Raw genomic sequence first — 25,251 nt, 5'->3', positions numbered from 1 at the left:
ATAAAATCTACAAAAAGAGTACGCAAATTTGGTAAAAATTGATACGAGTACATAAAGACAAACTTTTAAGCAAGACAAATCGACAGACGGGATGGGAAGTTATCAGTGTGGGTCGCATCCCAGCCTCTTTTTCATTTTTAAATGTTAAAGTGTTGTCGGGTAATCTAGCTGCTGTAAACCAGTCGATGACTGCCTTGGATCATCCAGTGGTCAAAAGTTGATGAATGTGTGCTGCTTTATTGGAAAAGGGCTGAATTCCGATTCATATTATGTTCTTGGTCCAGTGCTCTGTTAATAATAGTACTTTTGGCAAACAAAGTTCAAGGAAGTAAAATATAAATCTTGTTTCATATGTGTAATCTAAGAAATAAATAATTAAAAATATAATGGGAGTCATATCCATTAACGCAATACGATAGTTTTAAATTCAGGGGAGTTCCTAGGACAATAAAAAAAATTATCTCCCAGGGGGGTCATTAACGCTACGATCCCACGTAACGTATTTTCGTTTAAAGCAATATTAAAAAATAGGCTGTGATACGACGGACACTGATAACTTCCCATCCGGTCAGTCCATTTGTCCTGATGAAAAGTTTTGCAGGCTTTCATGTTTTTTTTTTTCAAAGTTGTCCGTTGAATTATTCTTAAAAATTTTAAATTTACCAACAATATTTTGCATTTGAAGAAACAGTTTGATTTCAAAATCTATTTTTGTTAACCAGATTTTTGGTCGTTAACCAATTTTTACCAATTTTAGTAGAATTTCTTAAAAGTTTTTATTTCTTAAGCAAATACAAATTGGATGAATGAGAAATTGTTTGAAATCAAAATATCTTCTATCATTCACGAGATATCGAGAACCGAACATCAATTTTTACCAAATTTGCGTACTGGTTTTTGTAGATTTCATAAACTTTTAATAATGTTTTGTTTAGTTTTTTATATTTTGTAAGAAAACTGTCAATTCAATTTTTCTCAAAATTTTACCGAATGTTGAAAATAATATTTTTTATGAAATAAAATTATTTTGATGCCAATATCTAAATTTTTCAATTTTTACGAACTTTTAGTAATGGTTTTTTAAGGTTTTAATTTTTTGTAAAAAAAAAAACTATAAAATTCAATTTTTTCACAAAATTTTATCAAATGTTAAAAATCATATTTTTTTTAAATAAAATTAATTTGACACCGAAATCTCAAATTTTTGAAAAGATATTTGAGTCGAAAATCTATTTTCACGAACTTTAAGGAATGCTTTTCTAGGTTTTTATTTTTTGTAAAAAACTGTCGATTCGATTTTACTCAAAATTTTATTGAATGTTGAAAAGAATATTTTTCATAACATCAAATTAGTTTAAAGCCAATATCTCAAAGTTTTGAAAAGATATTTAAGTCGAAAATCTATTTTCACGAACTTTTAATAATGTTTTTATTTTTTTGTAAGAAAACTGTCAATTCATCCACTCAATTTTCTTGAGGGCGCTTTCTGAATCTTTCTTCATTATTATCTGTCTAACAAAATTTAATTGAAGTCGATATGTCTTCTAGTTCTTGAGCTATGGACGACGAACAAAACGTCACGAACGTACAGACGTACGAACACACTCAAGCACAGACATCTCTCTAAAAATCTTTTATTTCGACTCTAGGGACCTTGAAACGTCGAGAAATAACTTCCTATGAGAAGTTAAAAAAAAAAATGTAGATCAAAGAAGAAGCTATATCCACTTACGAAATGAAAACTCAAAGAGAATATTATTTTTATATTAAATCTACAAAATTTTCTTACAAAATTCATATAGTGTATGTTAATCCATCAAACTTCAAAAATGTTGTAACCTGCTCTGACGGATATCACAGTTTTTATTTTCACCTCTTCTTGTAACTTGTGATGTGAGGCATCCGCATCAGTGACTTTGGGAAGAATCGGTCTGTAAGTCTATATCTATTATGTCATCGATATGAGTAATGAATTTCTTATAAAGAGATTCAGTTTCTTGCACATAACTCAAACTCTAGTTTTTAAATTGCAACTAAAATCCAGACCCTAACTTCAAAAGAAGCTAAATACTATTAAAATGATGCCCCTTTGATGATATGTCTACCTCAATCGAACCGTAACGAAGGTAAACATAAATCTTAATCTCAGATTTTAGTGCAAGTGCATTTTTCTTCATTCTTCCTAGATCTTACATTCTACAACAACGCCTTGAGTTGAACAATAACTTACAAAAGCATTTCACAGGAGTTATAAATAATCTTAATGTATTTAAAATGCATCTTATATAAAGTGAACTTGAACACCGACTTGTATAATTAAATTCATTTAAACCTTTACTCATTAATTATGTGTTAAGGATTAGGCATCTAGTCGTATACGGAACTGGGCACTGATGTAGTTCTTTATAGATTCTTATGTGGAGGAATGTTGTTGTTGACAGACATTTTCGACATCCAATTAACGAGAAGAAAAACACAAAAGCAGACTGAAGAATAAATTGTAATTGTCGCTATCACCTGTAGAAGAAAAAGTAAAATCAACTTTATCAACAAATTACAAATGTTATGGAAAAATATTAATTTTTTTGAATCCTTTTTTCAAGAGTGTGAGTTGAAGGGCTTAAAATAGTAATTTATGGTTTGCAAATGGTTATAACATAGAAAATGTTAGTGTATCTTCCAACATTATATAGTTCGCATTTTGATGAAAATAGGTACAGAAACTGAAGATATCTTAATTTTTTTTTATAACAAGCGCACACTCAAGGGGATATTACCACCCTTATTATGTAAAGACACAGTGAGAGCACTTGTAAATTGAGAAAGGAGTAGTCGGTGCACATTGATTGGTTTTGAATTCCTGAATATTGCAATGGCTGGGAAAGACAGTGTGGTAAGGCATTCCACATTCGCGTAGTACGGCTAAAGAAAGAATCTCTGTACTTATAAGCATTCCTAGAAGCGCGAGTATTAGGGTTGAACTGTTTAAGGGGAGGAATGCAGCTGGCTATTTCACTAGAGCATAAACAGTTAAAATAACTGTAAAAGAGGGTGAGACGAGAAACTTTACGACGATTTTTAAGCGACGTAAATGATCCTATTATGGTATTATAACCAATCAGTCTAAATGTTCTACGTTCAATACTGTCCCAGAGGCTTAGGTACGTTGCAGGAGCACCAGCCCAGATATGGGTGTTATATTCAAAGCTTCTTGGAGCAACTTCTTGCATCGCCTTCGAAAACCCAAACATCTTGCGGTATTTTTGGCGACTTCGCGTATACATATGTGATCGTTCCACAAGAGACGGTTGGTGGTACATATACCGAAAATTCCAAGCAATGCTGTTTAGGTCGAAATTTAATGAGCTTATCATATTTTGTCGTTGCAGTTCCACACCCGAATAAGAGGGATGATATTCTGAAAACGAATATGAAAAGCTATCGTCAGGGAAACAAAATTGGATTAGAAGTTGCAGACAGGAGATCATTAGTAAAAATGAGAAAGAGTGTCTGAGATAAAACAGAGCCCTGGGGCACACCAGCATTTATTTTGTGCTTTTCAGGCTTGAACCCATCTTATAATACTTGTATTGAAAGATCAGAAAGATAATTACTAATCCAATGAAGAATTGATTCATGAGAACCGAAAGCACGCATTTTCGATAAGAGAGCCTGATGCCAAACCCTATCAAATTGTTTTGAAATATCAAGTGCCATAATCTTACTTTCTTAAGAACGATGTTAAGATTTGCTTCACTGTTCGGTGAGATGAACTATGAGATAACCAGTGGACCTATTGCTGCGAAAGCAGTATTGTTGGTCATTAAGAAGTTTCCGATCTTCGAGATATTTCCTGAGCTGATAATTAATCAGCGTTTCCATGATTCTGGAAAGAAGTGACGTATGTAAGTCCAATCGGTCCATAATTAGAGGATGAGGAAGATTCACCTTTTTTTGGGATAGGCTTGAAAGAGACTTGAGGAGTAGGAGAGATGAAAAAGCTTACGAAGTGGTTTTGCTAGCGTTGAAGAAGGCCTCTTCAGAACAATAGCGGGGATTCCATCCGGACCAGCGGATTTCCATATGTATGTTAAGATCTTTTAGGACTCTCGCTACAGTACGAGTGCAAAAAAAGATTTGACCTATAGATTCACTGACGCGCTCGATAACAGGCGAAGTCATAACACTCACTGGCAGGGTTGAATTGGAACTGCCCCCAGGTTTGAAAAAACGAAAAAGAGTGCTTCAAATATCCAGTGTAAAAAGTAACTTAAGGTTTTATGCCGAAAATTGCCGAATCAGCCAAAAATATTACTGAATAACGAAACATAGCCTTTTTCCCATAAAATCATAAAACCAACTTCACTTGTGTTGATATACCGTTATATTGTCCCGAGCTCCGATATTACTGGAAGTGTTATCTTCAACTAAAATGTTGTTTTGTAATGGCCCAACTATAATAGACTTAACCAAAAGTAAGCTAATGTCAAAACCGAACGAAAAGTTATCAGAAGTTATCGTCAAAACAAAAAGTAACCATAATGGCTCTTGCGTAATTGCGCGAAAGTTAGCGAAATTTAACGAAACTGAGCGGAACGTCTATTATGGTTAGTGACATATAAGGCTGCGTATTGGTTCGTTCCCTTAAGATGTCTTAAGCTCTGTTAAATCTATTAGAGTAGGGCCTTAAGTGTTTCTATATAATTTCATATAAACCCCCATTCCCAAGTGAAACGCTTATTTTTACCCGACTATTATACGAAAAGAAGATTCAAAAATTATTTTTTAACAAACTTACTATAGAAAGTCCGTTTATAATTTCTGTCCAAATTGTTTGTTCTTTGACTTTACGATACATCTCTACTGACGGGCAGATATTTTCGTCATTTGTATTAGCATTCTCATGGTTAGGCTGTATTTAAAATAGAAACAAATTTTTTAATGTGTTTTGGATTAAAGAAATAGAAATAATTTGTCAATATTTAATATAATGTTATGCTTCACTGTATTTGATATGACCCCTCGGTTTGAAGTTCTTAGTCTACCTAAATTTAAAGTATATCAACTTAGCAAAACAAAACAGTTCCTATCCAAAAGTTCGTAGGTTTTTAACTTGGTCGGCCTATAATTTCTATGTTTTTAAACGCATAATTTCTTGAATACTTTACTGACCAGTAATTTTCCGTTAGTTGTGATTGAATAGCTGCGTTCAATCTTATATAGAAATGGTATCCGCATATCTTTTTGTTAGTGTAAGATAAAAGATAATGAAAAAAAAAGAGATTTCAGAAAAAATATCCAAAGGTTTCCAAGAATTGTTGGTACGTATTCATTGCTATAAAAGAACAGCTGGGTCCATATATGATTTTTTGACCGATTGGAGAGCTCCAGATTTATTATACATACATGAGTAACGAAATTCAGGAGTACATACACCTCTAACCGAAGGCTGCAAAGATGAAACTGGAAACATCATAGTAGAACCGCAGTCAATCCTGGGAATATAGAAGGACCACTTCTGCAGACAGTATAACGGCGACGGCGATGAACCGAATTCCGCTGTCAAGCAGGATGATCCATTCAATATAGTAGAAGAAAACCAACAATCCCGTCTCGCCGACTTAGACTAAGCAAAGATCGCCATATCTAAGCTAAAGCTTAATAGAGCAGATGGCTTGAATGCCGAGCTCTTCAAAGCAGCTGGGGATAACTTGATTAGGAGCATGCACCAACTTATCTGTAAGATATGGTCAGAAGAAAGCATACCCGATGAATAGAACCACTATATTGTTTGCCCGATACTGGAAAGAGGAGATCCTCTAAACTGCGTCGACTATAGTGAAATCAGTCTACTTAAAATAGCTTACAAAATCATCTTCTCCGTAACAAACAAACGTATAAAGAACTTTGTCAGCAACCTGATAGGCCCTTATTAGTGTGGGCATGTCAACTTTTGGCATATCTTCCGTTTAGGATGACCATGAGATCTCGCCCTGCTATTTAAAATATGAAAAAAAAACTCAACCGAAACCTTTGATGTCAAAAAAGGCTTTATACAAGGTCATATGGTTTCTTAAACATCGTCCTTCCTGCCATATGCTGATGATATTGACATAATCGGAAAAATCTCAGCATGACGTCAATGGATCTTTTGGGAGTATTGATTCAGAGGCGGCAAAAATGGGCCTACCGTTTAATTAAGGCAAAATAAATTATAGAGTGATTTTTTAAAAGCTATAAGAAAGTTTTTCAAAAAAAAAAACATACAATTCAGAAAAATGCATGAAATCGTTAGTTGGATCGATGTACGGTAATTTATAATTATAATTTTATGTTTAAAGATTCTTTCATGCAAATGTTGACCTTGACTGCACCTCCAATAATCCACCCGCTTAGTCCAATTTTAGCATCCTCTTTCTAAAATTTCGGCCGGTATCTCACGATACCGGCTTGTCTGTATAGACATGAGCTTTAACATAACCCACAAAAAATAGTGTCAAGGCGTTAAACCACACGATCTAGGTGGCCAATTGACCGGTCCCGAACGTGAAATAAATGTTCACCGAACTTGCCTCTAAGTAAGTTCGTTGTTGCGAGTGCTGTATGGTATGTGGCACCGTTTTGTTGAAACCACATTTCATGCAAGTCAAGTCAAGTCATCATCTTATGGTAGCGGTCATCATTCACAGTTACATTCGCAACAACTTTGAAGAAGTACGGTCCAATGATGGCACCGGCCCATAATTTTACCAAACTGTGACTTTTTCTGGATACATTGATAGCTCTTGCAATTCTTCTAGCTGAAAATCGACAATTCTGCTTATTTGCGTACCCATTGAGCCAAAAATGAGCTTCGTCGCTGAACTGACCATAAAATGGAAGAAGCGCGCGATGAACTTTCTTAACAGAGCACTCATTTTGATAAGAAAATCCAATAATTTGCAAGCGTTGTTTGTTTTTAAGACGATTCATTGTTAAATTATAGACTGAAGATGTTTGAAAGTGAAACAAAACACGAAATGTGCGTCAGCTGTTTAAACCAGTGTTGCCAACAAGATAATAGCTTAAATCACCCTTTACATGCTGTCATCAAGAAACGACCTACAACACCGACGTCTCGGTCAAAACATCATCATCGACAGACGCTACTTTGAGGTAGCAAAGGTCTCTGTCTACCTAGGATCCGCTATGAACACAGAAAACAACACCAATATTGCAATAGCTGGGAAAGACAGAGTGTGGCAAGGCATTCCACATTCGCATAGTACGGCTAAAGAACGAATCTCTGTACTTGACAGTACGACCGAAGATGGGCTCGAGGGTATATTGATGAGCATTCCTAGAAGCGCGAGTATTACGGTTGAACTGGGGAGGAATGCAGCTGGCTATTTCTCTAGAGCATAAACCATTAAAAAAACGGTAAAACAGGGTGAGACAAGAAACATTTCGACGATGTTCAAGTGACGTAAATGATCTTATGATGGTAATATCACCAATCAATCTAAATGCTCTACGTTCAATACTATCCAAGAGGCTTAAGTAAGTTGCAGGAGCACCAGCCCAGATATGGGAATTATACTCAAGCTTTGGACGTATATAAGTCTTGTAAATAACAGCCAGATCAGAGGGGGAGAAAAACTTCTTGCATCGCCTTGGCCACATCGCGTATGTGATCGTTCCACAAAAGGTGGTTGGTGATACACATACCAAGAATATCCAGATTTTCAGTTTCCTCGATGCAAGTGCCATTTATGGATAATCTCAGGGGGGGTATATTTCGCTTTAACGATACAAGACAGCATTGCGTTTTCGAAGCATTAAATTCCACGCGGTTTCTTATTCCCCATTGTACAATGCTGTTTAAGTCGGAATTTAATGAGCTTATCATATTTTGTCGTTGCAGTTCCACATCCGAAGAAGAGGGGTGTGAATCTGAAAACGAATATGAAAAGCTAAGAGTACTATCGTCAGCGAAACAATGTATTGGATTAGATGTTGCAGGCAGGAGATCATTAATAAAAATGAGAAAGAGTGTTGGAGATAGAACAGAGCCCTGGGGCACACCAGCATTTATTTTGTGGTTTTCAGACTTGAATCCATCCAATACAACTTGTATTGAACGATTCGAAAGGTAATTACTAATCCAATGAAGGGGGATTCATGCAAACCGAAAGCACGCATTTTCGATAAGAGAGCCTGATGCCAAACCCTATCAAATGCTTTTGAAATATCTAGTGCAATAATCTTACTTTCTCCAAAACTATGTAAAGATTTGTTCCACTGTTCGGTGAGATGAACCATGAGATCACCAGTGGACCTATTGCTACGAAAGCCATACTGTCGGTCATTAAGAAGCTTCCGTTCTTCAAGATATTTCTTGAGCTGATAATTAATCAGCGTTTCCATGACCTTGGAAAGAAGGGACGTAAGTGCAATCGGTCGATAATTAGACGGTGAGGAAGATTCGCCTTTTTTGGGAATAGGCTGGACAAATGCGGTTTTCCATCCGCTCGGAACGAGACCTGAGGAGTAGGACAGATGAAAAAGCTTACACAGTGGTTTTTCCAGCCATGAAGAACACACAACTGCTAACGACACGAAGCGCCAATTTCGAAATGTCATATTGGGAGTGTCATTCAAAGCCAGCGTAGTTAGTTCACATTTATTTTAAAATGGTTTTAGGTAGATACCTTTAAAACAAATCGCTACAAACTCCGCGTTATTGTGCTTTAGCTTGTTATTATTTTGTAAAGCATGTTGTTCTTAGATGTTTCAAGCTTATAATTTAATGCTATGTCTAAGAATTAAGCTTAATTATAAAAATAAGGGTTTGCCAATAGATTTTGAAAATGATTTCGGGCAAGTGGCCACCGCGTCTGGTTCGAATAAATCCCAGCCACGATTCCCATTGTGCGTAGCAATTGGGCCGTATATGTTAGCAATAGTGCACACACATTCTCTTCCAAGACATCAATCGTCTCGGACTTATCTGCATAGGTAAAGTGCTTACCAAAAGTTTCCTTCAATATATTGATCGTTTCTGTAGCTATATGCCATGTAGCGCGACCTAACCATTATTTTGGTAATAAACAAGCTATTGTTCCTGTCAACCAAATTACATTTCAGCAATGCGTTCTGATAGCTTTATTCAAATCTGAGTGGTTTTTGAGATATTACTTTTTGAAATAAGAAAAAAAAATGTTTTGAAACTAAAGTTTCAACGGGTGAAATGAAATCAATATCTGAATTGAAAATTAAGTGAAATTATTTTCAGAATTCTATCATTCGATCGATTTCATAATTTTGAATACTTTTCGAAATCACTTCAGGTGGGATTAGAATAGTCCCATAGATCACACCAATCAACAGTGTTGACGCATATGACAGCTAGCTGCGGTTTTTTGCGTAAGGCAGTTTAAAATGTTATCATTTGAGAAAGTCAAGGTTTCCTTTCAGTGAAACTACTATATAGTTTTTAAACGTTTTCCTCTTATCAAATTGAAATCATACCAAAACAGTTTGAAAGTCATTTTTTTTTTGAAGAGTTAGTCGTCTTAACATCAAGTTTTTTAAATTAGTTGAAGGAATATAAAAATTATGTTTAAAACGGGTATCATCACTTAAAATTAACTACGCAGTGTATCTTTCCAAACCATTACCTAAAGCATTAAATTTAAGGTTTCTCAATACTTCAAAAGAGTAAAATGCATCACACTCATAACTATATAGGAATTTACAAAGAATCTATAGTTTAATCGTTTTTAATGAGGCATATTTTAAAAACGTGATGTGATAGAAAAATTATAAAGCCAATTCAGAATAACTTAATTCTGTGAAAAAAGTGTTCTTTTGCTGTGGAACTGACAAACAAACTTAACTTTGTCGACCAATGTTCTTTACAGCCAAATTTTAAAATAAAAAAGTTAAGGTTTAATTTTCTAACCTTAGGCCCCGGCGAGATTCGAACTCACGATCTCCTGTTTACTAGACAGGCGCTTTAACCAACTAAGCCACGGCGCCCTCTTTTCTAATTGTTGCCACAGCAGCTTTTTGTCATTTTCTCCAAAAGCTTTTACGATTTAAAATTTTAACTTTATCAACAAAATGCAAAATATTGAATTGTGATTTAATTAGTTTTAGCTTTTCAACGGAATGCATTGTTTAATCACTCAATTTAAAATTAAATTCGAACTTGTTTATGCTCTATTCCATTCTTTTGCTTGTTTTTTTTTTTTTTACAAAGTATACAGTAGTCAGTTAGATTTATAAACAAATATGTGGTAGCACAAAAGTTAACTTCCTCATTTCAGTCAAACTTCTTTATAACGAAGTTCTTTATAACGTAATCGTAATAGAGAATTTCATTTTGTTCCCCTTCCCCTTAAGAAATATCTCATACGAATTAGGTTCTTTATAACAAAATTCTTTATAGCGAAATTCTCTTTATAAGGAACTTATTTTGTGTCCCGAAAGTAATAGGGCCCATACACTACACAAACTGTTTGAGCAAACGAATGTATTTTGTTGTAAAAATGTTTGTGCGAACTGTTTGAGTCGTGCGTAGCGATGATGCGTGTTTGCGCAAACGGTTTGAACAAAATCAAAAAAATTTGAATTTTCCATGCCTGCACAAACATGTTTGTGTGGTGTGTATTGAATTTTGCTCAAACCGATGCCAATTTTCATAAAGTTACCATGAAAATTGTTAAAGTCAACGCTGGACGAGTTTTTCAATTTATTTAATAAATTATAGTGTCCAAAAATAGATGTTTTTTGTACCAAGCAACTAATATCTCTCAAACATGTTTGTGTAGTGTGTGGCGAAACTATTTTTGTTCAAACACACGTTAATTTTAAAATTTTAAAACAAAGGTTACTACGATTTGTATTCCTCATTTTAAAACGGAACTACCCGTTTTGAGAAGAATTTTCTTAAAGTGAATGTGTATATGCATGGATGTGTAGTAGAAAAATTACGCGTATCAACAGGTGAATTGTTTAAGTCGAGAATTTTTGCAAAAGCTATTTCGCTATCAGAGAAGTTATTGATGATTGAAAAAGTTAAAAGGGGAGAAAAGAAAAAATATGTTGCAGAAAAATTTGGTGTATCGTTTTTTTTTTTTTAATTCATTTTTATTAATTCAATCTTAAACCTAGAGTAGACAAAAATTCATAAAACTAGCCTAATTATCCATAACTTACAACTAACTTAATGGTCCCATACGGACACTCTAAGTTAAACAATGATACCTAATACTAATGTCTTTCGGCCCTAAGATCTATTTTAACTTCAATTCAATTTCATTTATTTTTGTATTCATTAGAAAATTTAAAAAACTAATATCAGTATCCTTTTTATATTTACTTACAAACTACTTACAATTAGGTCCTTAAATAAAACTTAAAGCTAGCTTAGACTACCTATTCTACCTATAAACTATTTAAAACTAGAACAACCACAGCAGCAAATCTAACTATCTAACCTTTTTGTTTTTCATATTTTGTTGTCTTTTTTTATTTTTTAATAATTATTTATTTTTTTTTAATGCTTTTTGTTAATGTTTTTTTTTTATTTTTTTTTTTTATTTTTGTATTTTTTTTTTGTGCCACCATGCCTATTCTACTTAAAACTAAACCCTAAAACTATAAAACAAATATGTAAGCCGGCCAAGGCTTAAAACCCCATCCCGACTACCCAATATCAAGTGCCGATTGAAGCCACCAAAACTGGTTCTCCTGCTTCACTCTATCAGTTCGGTCCCGTTCGGACACAGCCCTACTGAACCGAAGGAGCTCTGCTCCGCCTTGTGCCATGACGTCCCGATTGTACAGGAGTCGCCTATCCACGGTTCTTCGTCTGACGTGGTAGATTAACGGAACTGCCAATCTATCCTGTATCAGACCGCATCTATCTAAAAAGAGGAATGCCTCTGGGGGAATGAAGCCGCTCAAGCGTGCACTCTCAAAATACTCGTTGTTCGGATAGAACGCCAATTCTGTTGATTCGAGCCCCGTTGAATAGGACCTCGTTTGAATAATAATGCACATAAGAAGATTCGGCTGTTCGATATAAGCCGGTACAGCGTCGTAAACACTGCCGCTCGAACACCCGAAACTTCTCCATCTGGGAAGGGGCAACGTTGAACCACACAGGACAACCATAAACGATCATTGGCCGTATGAGGGCCATGTAGCAAATTACCTTCACTCTGGGGTCAAGCCGACTGCTAAAAAACAGCCGTTTCGTCAGAGCGAAGGCTCCTCTGGCCCTGGTCAGAGCAGCATTTATATGTATGTCGAAATATAAATACTGATCTAACCAGATACCGAGGTAATTCACTACACTTTTGCTCGCTAATGACTGCCCGTGAAGATCAACGATTACCATCTTGCGCCAATTCTTACACGTATCCCTCGTGGCCCTAGCCAACGGAGTCCGGAACAGAATTGTCTCTGAATTCTGGACATTTATTTTCAGTTTCCAGTCGTCGCAATATCGCTGAATCTTGTCGAAATCACGCTGCAAGAGAATTCTAATAACCTCAACCTTTCGGGCCGTTCTGTACGCAATTAGATCGTCGGCGTACGCAATTGCCTTTGTAAGACTACCTATCAGATCGCTGGTGTAAATGCTGAAGAGAATCGGCGAATTCACCGCTCCCTGTTGAAGACCATTTTTAATTGAGAATGTTGTGGTAGAAGTTACATTGCCACTTTTGACAACAAACTTTCTATCGTTAATCATATCATAAAGTATGTACAACAATGGCTTGCTTATGCCAAGCCTGCTCAGTTTTAGGTTAACCATACGGTGTCAAAGGCCTTTTCCAAATCAACCAGAACAGAACCTGTGCATTGTTGTTTTGATTTATTCCATTGGATTTCAGAAACGAGTTTAGACGCAGCATGAATTGTGTCATGACCCGCCTTGAACCTGTGTGTATGCATGGATATGTAGTAGAAAAATTACCTATTTCGCTATCAGAGAAGTTATTGATGATTGAAAAAGTTAAAAGGGGAGAAAAGAAAAAATATGTTGCAGAAAAATTTGGTGTATCGTTTAGTACATTGTCGACAATTTTAAAGAATGAATGCACAATTTTAAAGTTTGTCGAAGAAAGTTCACACAGAAGCCAACTCATCACATGACAATGCTGTAATCGAATTTCTTCGAAAAAACACGATGATAATGATATGTGAACTGCATTTGATAATATTCGAAACAAGAGATAAAACATCAGATGATGCATATTTTCACCTTACTAAATTGGAAGATTTTTATAATAAAACAAAAATCAAAACTGACATTCATTTCTTTAAAATAAATTTTTGTGACACTTTTTTTTGAAAATATAAAAGAACACTTGACGTGTCTATATGACGAATTTTTTATAAAACTTCTTTATAACGAAGCGATTTTTTGTTCCTTTGAAAGTTCGTTATAAAGAAGTTTGACTGTTTTTCTCTTTTCTGTGTAAAAAAGAACTTGCTCATGTTTGCAAAGTGCCTGTTAAATATTTCCTGAATTAAACATTTAAAAAGGTATCAGCAACGAAAGTTTGTTTTAAAAAATTTTAATGTAATTTGATTTCTCAAAATTAAAATTTAATTTTCAACAATTTTATTTGAAAATCGTTAGATCGTTTTTGTTTTTAGCTAATTTTTTATACGTAAAATTTTTTAATCAGAGCCAAAAAATATTTTTAAGTTTAAAATTGTAATTTCGTTAAAAAAAATTACGCGATTTCAAGAAATCGTATTTCAAAAAATGTTCAATATTTTTTTTATAAAAATTAATTACAATGCATTTTTGATCATCAAATATTATCGAAACCAAGAGCTTTTGCAGATAATTATTAAAAAAAAATAATAACGGTTCTATAGGGCGTACCATTATGGAGCAATACAAGTAAAATTTTATTTGTCAAATCGAAATAATCGAATTTGATCTACGTAGGTCAAATTGATACATAAAAAGCTGTCACAAAAAAATTCCGAATAGAGCTACCAGACGCTTACACAAACGGTTGGAAAATTTTCTTAGTTCACTTTGTTTCTTTTAAAAAACACATTCCTGTGACCGACAAGCTTACGAAATTCTAAAAAATCAAGAAAAGAAAGAATTTTATTCAAACACAGCCAATTTGATTCTTTCATTTAGATATTATGATATTATAAGAATCAATTTAAAATTTCACAAAGGCAAAAACGAATTTTGACAATTTGAATCTAAAATTGTTCAATCGAATTGAATTGAGTTGAATAATCTTACACAGACGGAATGAAAATGATAGTCACTTTGACTGTCAAAAAAGTTATAGTCAACTATTACCTTAGCCATTTGGTTTTAAGAAAATTTGAATTTTCTTTTCAGCAAACAAATTTTTCTTGGACCTACTAACGGACGGAAACGGAGACCTACTTTTGTATACTTCCCTACCATCATAATGTCATGTTTGACTAGAATATCTAGTTCAAAGTTTTTTAAGAATGCAAAACTTGCCATATTGTTGCTATATGACAGTTACAATGGCTTAACTTAAACAAAATTCCGATAAAAGTTGAACTGGCGGAAGTCTATCCTTAACACTTCTTAAAAAAAAACCTTTTAGTTTAGAGTTGTGCAAAAAGTTTATTTTCTGAGTACACAATATAGCCGACACATGTAAACCGACCCACAATTTTATTAGCACAATCGATATTTTGAAGAGAAACATTCAAATACAATGCTGGCAGCCAGAGATGGCAGAAATGCGATTTTTTTTGATTTACTACATTTGTTACGTCTGCTACGTAAATGTAGCAGTCGTAGCGGTAGACGTCAAAACGTAGTTTGAAATGTCCATTCAACCACCAAATTGACAAATTGCATCGAAAAGAAAAAATTGCAAAAAAAAAGAAAAACGAACTCTCGAAAATTCGGAACAGGCTTAACTAGAACGTTCCAAAAAATTGATAGATATCATATACACTATAGGTACTCTTAAAATGAACGACAACAGATGATTATTAAATTTGCATTTTTCTTTCATAAAACTTCGAATACCTTGATTTATTTCATTTACGCAACATATTTGGTTCTTATGTATATTTCAGTGTTTTTCAATCGTTAGTCGTTACTTATTCACTCGTTGTTTTTTTAAATTCTTTTTGAAATTTAACGTTTTTTGTAAAGGTAGCACACGTAACAAATTTAAGGTAGGAAATGAAACAAATCAAACGTGTAATTTATCCAATTAACTACACGTAGTTTACCGAGTAGATTATCTGACGTAATCTACTCTGCCATCTCTACTGGCAGCCCATTTAGTCAACAAATTTTATTAATTTCTTTTTTTGGGTGAGAAATTTTTAATTTTTGGGTTGCTTAAAAAATACATTTTTTGCATTTGTTTTAAAAAATCTCGAGAAGTTTATTTTTGACTAAATTGTCTTTGCTTATAACTTTTTTGTAATGCTCTTATCAACCTTTAAAATGATTTACACTTCATAAATATCACTTAAGTTATTTCCAAGGACCAGGAATTCATACTTGCCAATTCATTTTCAATTCAGTATTTTCTAATAACTTGACAGTTCAGACAATATTAGGGACAACATTTACAGTAAACTGCATACTTTTAAACTAGGTACATATATTTTTACCAAGGCAACTAGATAGTCTTTTAAACGCCATAAATTTATACATACATACTCATGGTTAGTGCGTTGGACTGTCTCGGTATCTGGTTAGATCAGTATTTATATTTCGACAGACACATAAATGCTGCTCTGACCAGTGCCAGAGGAGCCTTCGCTCTGACGAAACGGCTGTTTTACAGCAGTCGGCTTGACCCCAGAGTGAAGATAATTTGCTTATATCGAACAGCCGAATGTTATTACGTGCATTACTATTCCAACGAGGTCCTATATTACGGGGCACGAATCAACAGAATTGACAATTTCGTGATAAAACTCATTCGAGGTCACATTGCAAGAGCTATATCTTCGACCAACAATTTAATTTTCGGGGGGTTCTATCCGAACGACGCGACGAGTATTTAGAGAGTGCACGCTTGAGCGGCTTCATTCCACCAGAGGCATTCCTCTTTTTAGATAGATGCAGTCTGATACAGGATAGATTGGCTAATCTACCACGTCAGACGAAAAACCGTGGATAGGTGACTCCCGTACAATCGGGACGTCATGGCACAAGGTGGACCAGAGCTCCTTCGGCTCAGTAGGGCTGTGTCCGAACGGGACCGAACTGATAGGGTGAAGCAGGAGAACCAGTTTTGGTATAGCTTCAATCGGCACTTGATAGTGGGTAGTCGCGATGGGGTTTTAAGCCTTGGCCGGTATTCTTGTTTTATTGTTTTAGGGTTTAGTTTTAAGTAGAATATACATGGTAGCACAAAAAAATGATCAATTGACAAATCCTCTAAAAGTAATTCTTGATATAAAAAGTACTTTCTCAAAATTAGCTGTTCGGTTTCGGCATATAAACTGTAGGTTCCTTCCATCTCGCACACAGGAATGGTTGAGAGTTGTAAGTCACTAGGCCCTGTATCTTCATGGACTGTTGCGCCACCTAATTTTATTTTTATTTTATACTCAGATCTTAACTTCACTATAACCTTCATTTCATCGTACAAAAACTACCAAAAATATTATTGTCTACAAAAGATTTCTCAGGTACTCTACAAGTCCGTCACGATTTGTATTTTGTATTGTAAAGAAATATTACTTATTTCTTCTCCAATTTAACAACACAACTTAAATATGCAGAAATTGTGCAGAACATAAATAAATCAAAGAGTAAAAACTTTTAGCTTTCAGTTGAATAAAAAATCATGTTTTTTTTATGTCAAAATGACGGTTGATCATGTTAAACAATTATTTAGACATAAATAAACTTAACTTGAAGTAAGGAAGGTTTTTCTTGACTTACTTGCCAGTCAACTTTCTAATAAAGTTGCCTTAGTTGGAAGGAAATTTTTCGACAGTTGGCCAATCAGATAATAAAAACTTGCCTTAAGTTTAAATCCCTTATGTCGACTGAACTTGCCCAATACTTTTTTCGTAGTTCGTGTTTTTGACAGCTGTCACTTGATTTATGCTAAGTTTTATATGCCGTCCCATATTGAGTAATCTTGCTCCTGAACAACGTTTTTGCAAATTTTTTACCAAATTATGGTGGTGAGCTTATGGCGTGGCCTGCAAGATCGTGTGATTTAACCCAGTTGGATTATTTTTTGTTGGGTTTTGCGAAGCCCGGATAAGCCCGAGAAGATTGTCACCTTCGAAGAGAATATTCGGCATCTAATTGCTGATAAACGGCCCCAATTGATACAAACAGAGGTCGAAAAGTGGGCTAGCCGTGGTGGCCATTTGCCTGAAACCATTATTAAAACATTATGGCAAACCCTTCTGTTTACATAATAAAGCTTAATTCTTGGTCCTAGCATTAAATTACATGCGTTTTAATTGAGAACACGTCTAAGAACAATACCACTTATTAAGCAAAGACAAAAATTTACAATATTTCTACGATACATTTTTTTTATTTGCAAAGGTACAAGTTTAGGTATGAAATGTCTACTCACCTTCGAAAAATCCAAAGTATTATTCTCATAATATCCCCGTTTTATATTTTCTATTTCTTCAGGATCCATTAGTTCATCGGAGTTCAAACATTCATTTGAGTAGATATCATAAATCTATCAAGTTAAAAATATATTGCAAATTTTTAAACTATCTACAATACATAATTATTATATAAAAGTGTAGACACAACTTATTCTTTTCACACTCAGGAGAGAATAATGGTCATCTACAAAAATGTTTGTTTTCGTGGCGCATGGAATACGATTGGAATAGTTTTTTTGTGTCATTGTATAAGTGTACGTCAAATTTCCACCTAAACGTTTTAAAAATTTGATTAGCATTGGTACAAAGAGGGGTGAATCTGCCGAAAAATCCAATTCAGCAGATTTTATCTTAAATCAATTTATTTTGCCCTATGCAATGCAAAAACAGGTTCAAATTGTGTTGTGACAGATATAAATTAAGAATAAATTTCTATATTGTATCCATGAAAACCCCATAAGTTATGACAGTTAGGTGCCCAGAATGTAAATGTCTAACCAATGGGTGGTTCAGTAATTGTAACTAGCCGATTCGGTGAGTTAACTGCTTGAACAGAATATGGCACGTTTTATTATGTAAATCTTTTTACATAAATTTAAACTCATAGTGTAAACGCAGTGTCAATATCCATTAAAAGAACAGTGTATCAAGAACCATACTTAATTTTTTAGAAACTTATAATATTCCCATATCAAACTTAATTGGTAAAAAAGGGGGAGTTCAATATTTGCTCAAGCAGTTGAACTTCACATTCTTTCAAATATGTTTCAAATGCGTGCTCTACTCTTCCGAAAGAAATACATGAATTAGCCAATGGTGTATATAGTTTTTTAAAAAACAGTCTTAAAAGGCAAAGTAAAATGGCAAATGATTTCAATTCTCAGGCTTTTATTTGTGTTAAATGTTTGTTAAGAAATTGGATGGTTTTTTCTCATTTTTTTCTACTCGCTGCAAAAGAAGAAAATAGTGAAAAGTCAAAAAGACTCCTTGACCTACTGAATGATAACTGAATAAAATCATATTTCAATTTTTTTGGATTACGTTCTACCTTCTACAGACAAACTTATTGTCATTTCAAAGCGAAGCCCCAAAAATAAATGTATAAATTTCAGAAATAACTATTTTTCACCAAATTTTCCTAAATAAACTTTTTTAAAGATGATTATGTTAATTCTTCAAAAAACAAACATGATATTTGATATGAAACCGAAAACTGTAAGCTAATAGATGATATTTTTTTGGGATTTGAATGCACAGAAGAGGTTCGAAATTTAGAGACTAACGAAAAATTGAATGTTTTAAAAGATTGTCAAATATTCTATAAAAACTTTCGCAAGAATTTGAAAAAAAAAAACTTAATTTAATGTTAATGTGTTTAAAAAATAATTCAAACATAAAAAAGTTTTTTGCCACATTTAATATTTTCATATCAGAATTTTCTCATCTATTATAGTGCGAGAAAGATGTTATAAGACAAAATTTCGGGCTAGCGTTTTTCTTGAAGATTCAAACACGTTTAGGCTTAAGTTGTATGAATTAAAAAATATAATTGATGAAGCATTGTTCATTAATATTTCCAAATGTATGATTGCCTCACGGAAGTGCATCAGCAAAATGAGTGTTTTTAAGGCTAAATATTATTAAAACAAACAACGAAAACAAATTGTCATACAAAACAATTAATGCTATAATGTCATATAATGAAATTATTAGGCCTAATAATTGTCAAAATTTTAACCTTCAGCTAATTTATTTATTTAAATTATTATAACAAAGCTTTATTACGTATTTATATTTTTATATTATTTATACATATTTTTAATAATAATACCTACATGCACGAATAGAGGAAGTGATTTTTTTTAATAGTAACAATTTATATTTATTTTAAAAGAACAACTTCAGTTTTATTTTCGTATGGCACGAAAATTTCATAAATGGCACATTTTTTCAAAAAACGTTGCACGAAATTTTATTTTTTGGCGGCAACGCTGGTCAAAGTTAAAAGATACGAAAATAGTATACATGGACACAATGAGAAGCTGTAGCTGTAGCAGTAGCTGCAGCGCAAGTTGACTCAACTTTAACTTTTGGCGACGCTACAAGCTACATTTGAGATGACAGATGGGGAAACCCATTTCATTCTTTGACTTTTCATTTTTTTTTTTTGGGAGCGTTCAATGCATTTGAGAATTTTTTCTGGTTTTACAACTTTTTTATAGTATGCTACCATACAAATTCAGTTCAAATATAAATTTCATATGCGTTGAACATGCCCGAATAAATTTCCTGCGCTACACCATTGTGGGCGACCTTTGCTAAATTAGTGACCGTTTTTATTGACAGCTTATACTACAGTGATTTTTTTAGCTACAGCTGCATCTCATTCTGTTCAAGCAGTAAGTGAGGTATGAGGTTTAATCGTTGTTCGAGGCTCGTGAGCACTAAAGCTATATCAAACCTCAGTAAACTGACCAAATTCGTCGGTGAAAATCCGTGAATCACGATTATCACTTTTCCTAGAGGCCCCCAACTCCTCCTATCTCTTAAGTGTTAAAAACTGAGCAGATAATTAATACAAATAATTATACTTCATTTTTTCCTTCACATTTTGCAGCAGGTTCGCACATCTTTGTTGTTATATTATAGAAGTTTCTTTTACCAAAGTATTTTTCTTCACAATTTATGCGTGTACAGTTATTTAAAAAATCCATATCCCAATTCAAACACTCTTGATAATCAGGGCCTGTAGATGTATGTTTAAAAGCCTTTAAAGTTTCTTAAAATAAATTCTTTTTTATACTTACGTTTTCTAAATGTCGTTCCCGATGGATCTATTTGGGCAAATCTAGTGTCAAATTTTAATTTTTCAGTAAAGTGTTTTTCTTCGTTTTTGACATTATTTGTTGAACTAATTATAATATCACAGTATCCGACACGATTGAATAATTCCTTTGTAAAGTAAAAAGTTGAAAATAAAAGAAATTAATTTAATTTAATGGTATTTGAATATTATTTTGACATTCTTACAGTTGTTGGCCAAATTACAGAAACAGTTTTCATTTCACCTGGTTCAATATATCCAAAGAAACCACCAACAATTTTGCCAGCCTATAAATTTAAACAAATTTGTTATTTCAATTAAAACTCATAGGCAAAGCAGATTTGGTGTACAATAACAATTTGACAAGTTTAAATGTTTAATGTAATTTATGTGATTTATTTTGACGTCTAACAATTCCATCTCGCATCCACTACAATAAGAAAGTTGGAGCGAGATAAAATGTTAACTGTATATTTCACTATTCAGTGACAACGAAATAAAATGATGAGATGTTTTAAAAATGTATGACATTTGTTGGTTTGATATATTTATATTTACATACATTGGTGGTTACTATGCTTTCTGTCAAATTTATACAGCACTCATTTTCCGAACGAATGTGACATTCTAATAATTCTTTTTCTTCATTTGCCGTATTTATAAAGTTTATATCTAAAAATTCAAAATTAGGTTTAATTATCAAATACATGCACTTGCACTTAGATCGGATTACCAAAAATTAGGCCAATGTCATTATCTTTCGGTGTTCTAGTTATAATTCTGTTGACTGAAATTGAACACGTACTAAATGGTATCAAAATAGCTATGCAAGTGTAAAAAAGCCAGTGACAAATTCTGCAATAAAAGAGTTTAATATTATTTTAAATAGAGCTAGCATTTCAACGGAAAAGTATCATGCAAAAAAGAGATGCTACATATAAAATTAATGTCGCAAAATTTGAAACATTAATACTTACATGATACATTTAATAATGTAACTTGTAAGCAATTTGCTAAATATTTAGCACTTTACTAAAACTTTTTAACTTTTCTTTTCGTTTTGCTAACTAATAAATTGACTTTTATTAAAAAACGAGCTTCCAAACATGTCTAAAAAGTGACAGTTCGTAAAAATAAACAAAGCAAATACGCTTAAACGGACCTTCTAATTGGAATTCCCAACTGTTGACTGGACCATTCAATCTTCTGCTTTTATAAGAATAATTGTACATGTCATAAAGATTTAGCAAATTACTAAAAATTAAACTAGCCATTCTGTAATTTTACCTTAAGAAAATTGTTAAGAGATGGTAAGATGTTTAAATTTAGTACATTTTTTCAAATGGCTTTAAAATTTTACTAAATCATTTAAAATGTTACGCCAGTGTTTGTAAGATAGAGAGAAAAGAACAAAATGCAGAGGGCATTCATTTCTGCATTATAGGAGATTCGAGAAATGCAGAAATAAAGATTATAGTAAATTCATATTCTTCTTAATTTTTGAATGTATTATGTTACATTGTTTACGTTTTGTAAATTGTGAGATTCATTCAACTTATTTCTTTCTCAGTTTAGTGTGATACCTAACCGAATTGTAGGTACCTTTTAATTATTATTTTAAAACTAAAGAAAAACACCGTGTACCTAATTATAGAAAATTTTTTTCTTTGTACAGCAATACTTTTTGGATGTCATAAAATATTTCCGATTTTCTTTCTATTTTTAGTTTTTGTTACATTTTTCAATTTATGTCATTCCATTACACTTTGCTGTAAAAAATATATAGTATTTTATAGGAATTATTGAACATCTTGCAATTATGCAAATCCACTTTAATTTTGACATCTGGTTTAATTATTTTTTTTGTAATGGGCATAGTGAATCACTCATTTTTTAATAAAAACATCAATTTTAACATATTTCGATTTAGTTGAAGAAGCACAAAGAGCCAACATAAATACATATATGCTGTTTTTACCGATGTCGTTAAATGGATTGCAAAAATATTTTTGAAAAACTTTTTCCTCTAACTATTTTAAAGTAGTGTGAACAAAGTACAACAAAAAATGCAATATTTAAAACAAACAGTTCTCTTGAAACAAAACAAACAGTACATCTACGATCTAAAATATCGTAAGAATCAAAGCTTTTCACATCTGTCATTCTTGAGGAGCTTACTATCTATTTTTTGACAAGACAAGACAAGTCAAGAAACTACGGTGCACTGAAACCGAAGTCACTTCTTTTTCAACAAATATTATAGATATATTTATTTCTTTTGTTTTTAATTATTTCTTTGCAAATTAAAATGGAAATAAACGTCCGTGATTATACAGCACTGAAAAATTTTAAATTTGACGACGAGAAGGTATCCACAATAACATCCCGCGATCAGGTAAACCTAAATCAAAAACAAAACGAACGAACGAATCATCGGATGAAATGTCCTTATTTTTTCTAGCAAAAAACTGAAGGCAGTGTTGAAAAATGTTTCGATAGATACCTGCAATCATTGTCCTATCACTATCATAGTCCAAATCTAACAGAATTCTTTCGTGAAGAACACCAGCGCTATGTCGAGGCATACCTCCGACGATTGCCAACCAAGTATGAGTGCCTCGACTCGAGCCGTCCATGGAATGTCTATTGGATTCTAAATGCAGCCCATTTGCTAAGTTTTCACTTCTCTGATGAAGTACTAGGACATGTTGTAGGTTTTCTTGAAAAGTAAGTTTTTGACGCCCTATGGCTTTGGAGGTATCTGATTTGTTTATTTTTTTTTCTCTGTAGATGTCGTTCACCAAAAGGTGGCTTTGCCGGCGGACCAGGACAACATGCACATCTAGCACCCACCTATGCAGCAGTCAATAGTCTGTGCATAATTGGAACGGAAGCTTCTTACCGTGCAATAGACAGGGATTCGTTAGTAAAATTTCTTTGGTCAATTCGAGAGCCCGATGGTTCGTTTAGACTGCATGTGGATGGAGAGACTGACGTCCGAGGAGCGTATTGTGCTATTTCGTGCGCCAAGTTAACTAATGTTCCTGAAGAAGAAATGAGCAAGTTATTTGCCGGCACTGCTGATTGGATTGCCAGTTGCCAAACCTATGAAGGTGGATTTGGTGGGGCACCCGATTTAGAGGCACATGGGGGCTATACATTCTGTGCGATATCGGCATTGGCTATGTTGAATGAGGGCAGTAAATGTGATACAGAGCTCCTTTTGGTAAGAAAATCTATTACAATATTAATCCATCAAATCATTCATGTTTACTTGTTGCTTCTAGAGATGGGCTCTTGGGCGACAAATGACATTTGAAGGTGGCTTTCAGGGAAGAACCAACAAGTTAGTTGATGGATGTTACTCATTTTGGGTTGGAGCTATTTTCCCAATTGTTGAGGCAATTATATCAAAAGAAGGTATAAACAAAAAATAAAACTTTTTAGCATTTGCAATAAATTTGTATTCAATTCAGGACACCCTATTAAAAAATCACTCTTCGACTGTATCGCGCTCCAAGAATACATCCTCCTGTGCTGTCAGAAACCAAATGGTGGACTCATAGACAAGCCAGGAAAGTAAGTAGAAGTGATAAACATTTATCCATTATTCATCTTAATTTTGGCTTAATTAAAATGTTCACAGGCCACAAGATCTCTATCATACGTGTTATACTCTCAGTGGGGTATCGATAGCTCAACACTGTGAATCATCATTGTACCCCATTGTTTTAGGTGATCCTTCCAACGAACTCCTCCCTACCCACCCACTTTTTAACGTTCCACCAATAAGTGTTACAAAATCACTTCAATATTTCTCAGAAATCAATGAGTCAAGAACAAGCAGTGTAGATCGTTCAACGCGCTCTGAATCTGCTGACAGTACGTCCAAATCAAAGAATGGTGGTCGGGAATCAACTTACGAATCGGAAGACAATACCGAAGACAACTCAACAACAAGTTCGTATTGAAACTAGACAAAAAAAAAACTAAATGAATAGAAAAGGAAAAGAAAAAAGAAAAAAAAATCCTATATACACTTAAGAAATGAAAACAGTTAGCTGTACCTGCTGTTTATGATTCCCAAGACTATCATTGTTGCTCCAAAATCCAAAAGAGAAATATAATATATGAAGAACCTTCTGGCCGTAGTCTTGAGGTAGAGAGCAGCAGCTGTTCTTCTGTTTTATATATTTTTAATTTATTGTTAAAACAAAACAAAAGTATAAGAAAAGATTCTTGAGACTGTGTTGCGCCTGGATAAATTATTGAAACAAAAATAAATTATATATTTTATGTAAAACTTTCCATGATCTATAAACAAATAGAAAAGAAAATCAAAAGCAAACTTTTTTATCGAGAAAACTTTCAAATAAAAATTCTGCGATAGCTTTATCCACGATACTTTATTTTTTTTTTATTTTTCTTTTTTAGAGTTATCAAACGCAAATTATTATCAAATTACTATTAATTAGATTAGGTATATAAATTTAACTGGTTATGACATCGTCATTGCTTATTACTTCCACTTTGGTGTAAAGATTCATTTGGGCTTCCTTTTGTTGGTGGATTATTGTGAGGAGATGTTGCTTCAATTGATGGGTACGAGAGAATGTTTTGTTGCAAATTTCACATCTAAAAAAAAGACAATTATTTGTTTTTAAAAAAAAATGTTTAAATTTATTTGTAAGTCTGTAAATCAAAAACACACTTCGCAGTGCAATATAAGGATCTCAAAAGAAGACTTAAGATTTAAAGAAGGTTTTATGTTAGGACATCATGACATTTGATATTAAGTT

At 33.4% G+C, this 25,251-nt stretch overlaps 2 protein-coding genes and 1 non-coding gene across 4 annotated transcripts; 1 reads left to right on the top strand and 2 right to left on the bottom strand.

The window, feature by feature from the left end:
• Positions 1 to 2,243: 2,243 nt before the first annotated feature.
• LOC129941754 (uncharacterized) lies at positions 2,244 to 25,190 on the bottom strand. 2 transcript variants are annotated; one of them, XM_056050465.1, is made up of 9 exons: positions 24,520 to 25,190; positions 21,186 to 21,307; positions 21,015 to 21,124; positions 20,659 to 20,739; positions 20,436 to 20,580; positions 20,220 to 20,374; positions 17,586 to 17,699; positions 4,799 to 4,912; positions 2,244 to 2,541 (listed from the first exon to the last, which is right to left on the bottom strand). In XM_056050465.1, exons 1-9 carry the CDS (start codon positions 24,546 to 24,548, stop codon positions 2,404 to 2,406), a joined length of 1,008 nt encoding a protein of 335 aa, XP_055906440.1. In that variant the 5' UTR covers positions 24,549 to 25,190; the 3' UTR covers positions 2,244 to 2,403. The 2 variants fall into 2 exon arrangements, with proteins under 2 accessions (XP_055906440.1, XP_055906441.1); XM_056050466.1 differs by having other exon boundaries at positions 2,244 to 2,517; positions 24,520 to 25,189.
• Positions 9,947 to 10,020, bottom strand: Trnat-agu (transfer RNA threonine (anticodon AGU)). The gene has a single exon. It is a non-coding gene; the product is annotated as a tRNA-Thr (tRNA).
• Positions 22,642 to 24,854, top strand: LOC129941752 (protein farnesyltransferase subunit beta-like). Its single transcript, XM_056050464.1, has 6 exons — positions 22,642 to 22,847; positions 22,914 to 23,179; positions 23,243 to 23,678; positions 23,740 to 23,872; positions 23,929 to 24,031; positions 24,099 to 24,854. Exons 1-6 carry the CDS (start codon positions 22,761 to 22,763, stop codon positions 24,421 to 24,423), a joined length of 1,350 nt encoding a protein of 449 aa, XP_055906439.1. The 5' UTR covers positions 22,642 to 22,760; the 3' UTR covers positions 24,424 to 24,854.
• Positions 25,191 to 25,251: the final 61 nt, after the last annotated feature.

The sequence above is a fragment of the Eupeodes corollae genome, chromosome 1, assembly GCF_945859685.1.
Source record: "Eupeodes corollae chromosome 1, idEupCoro1.1, whole genome shotgun sequence".
NCBI lineage: Eukaryota > Metazoa > Arthropoda > Insecta > Diptera > Syrphidae > Eupeodes > Eupeodes corollae.
The sequence above is the reverse complement of the archived record's forward strand: the minus strand, read 5'-3'. Positions and strand labels throughout refer to the sequence as shown.

What these genes read in the sequence shown, in the direction of transcription:
- LOC129941752 (XM_056050464.1), top strand. Translation starts at nt 22,761, where the DNA reads ATGGAAATAAACGTCCGTGATTATACAGCACTGAAAAATTTTAAATTT. An exon ending in GTTGTAGGTTTTCTTGAAAA is followed by an intron (nt 23,180 to 23,242) that starts GTAAGTTTTTGA and finishes TTTTCTCTGTAG; the next exon opens with ATGTCGTTCACCAAAAGGTG. An exon ending in CTCATAGACAAGCCAGGAAA is followed by an intron (nt 24,032 to 24,098) that starts GTAAGTAGAAGT and finishes AAATGTTCACAG; the next exon opens with GCCACAAGATCTCTATCATA.
- LOC129941754 (XM_056050465.1), bottom strand. Translation starts at nt 24,548, where the DNA reads ATGATAGTCTTGGGAATCATAAACAGCAG. An exon ending in TGACATTGGCCTAATTTTTG is followed by an intron (nt 21,125 to 21,185) that starts GTAATCCGATCT and finishes TTGAATTTTTAG; the next exon opens with ATATAAACTTTATAAATACG. An exon ending in TTATAAACGGACTTTCTATA is followed by an intron (nt 2,542 to 4,798) that starts GTAAGTTTGTTA and finishes TTGTTGATAAAG; the next exon opens with TTGATTTTACTTTTTCTTCT.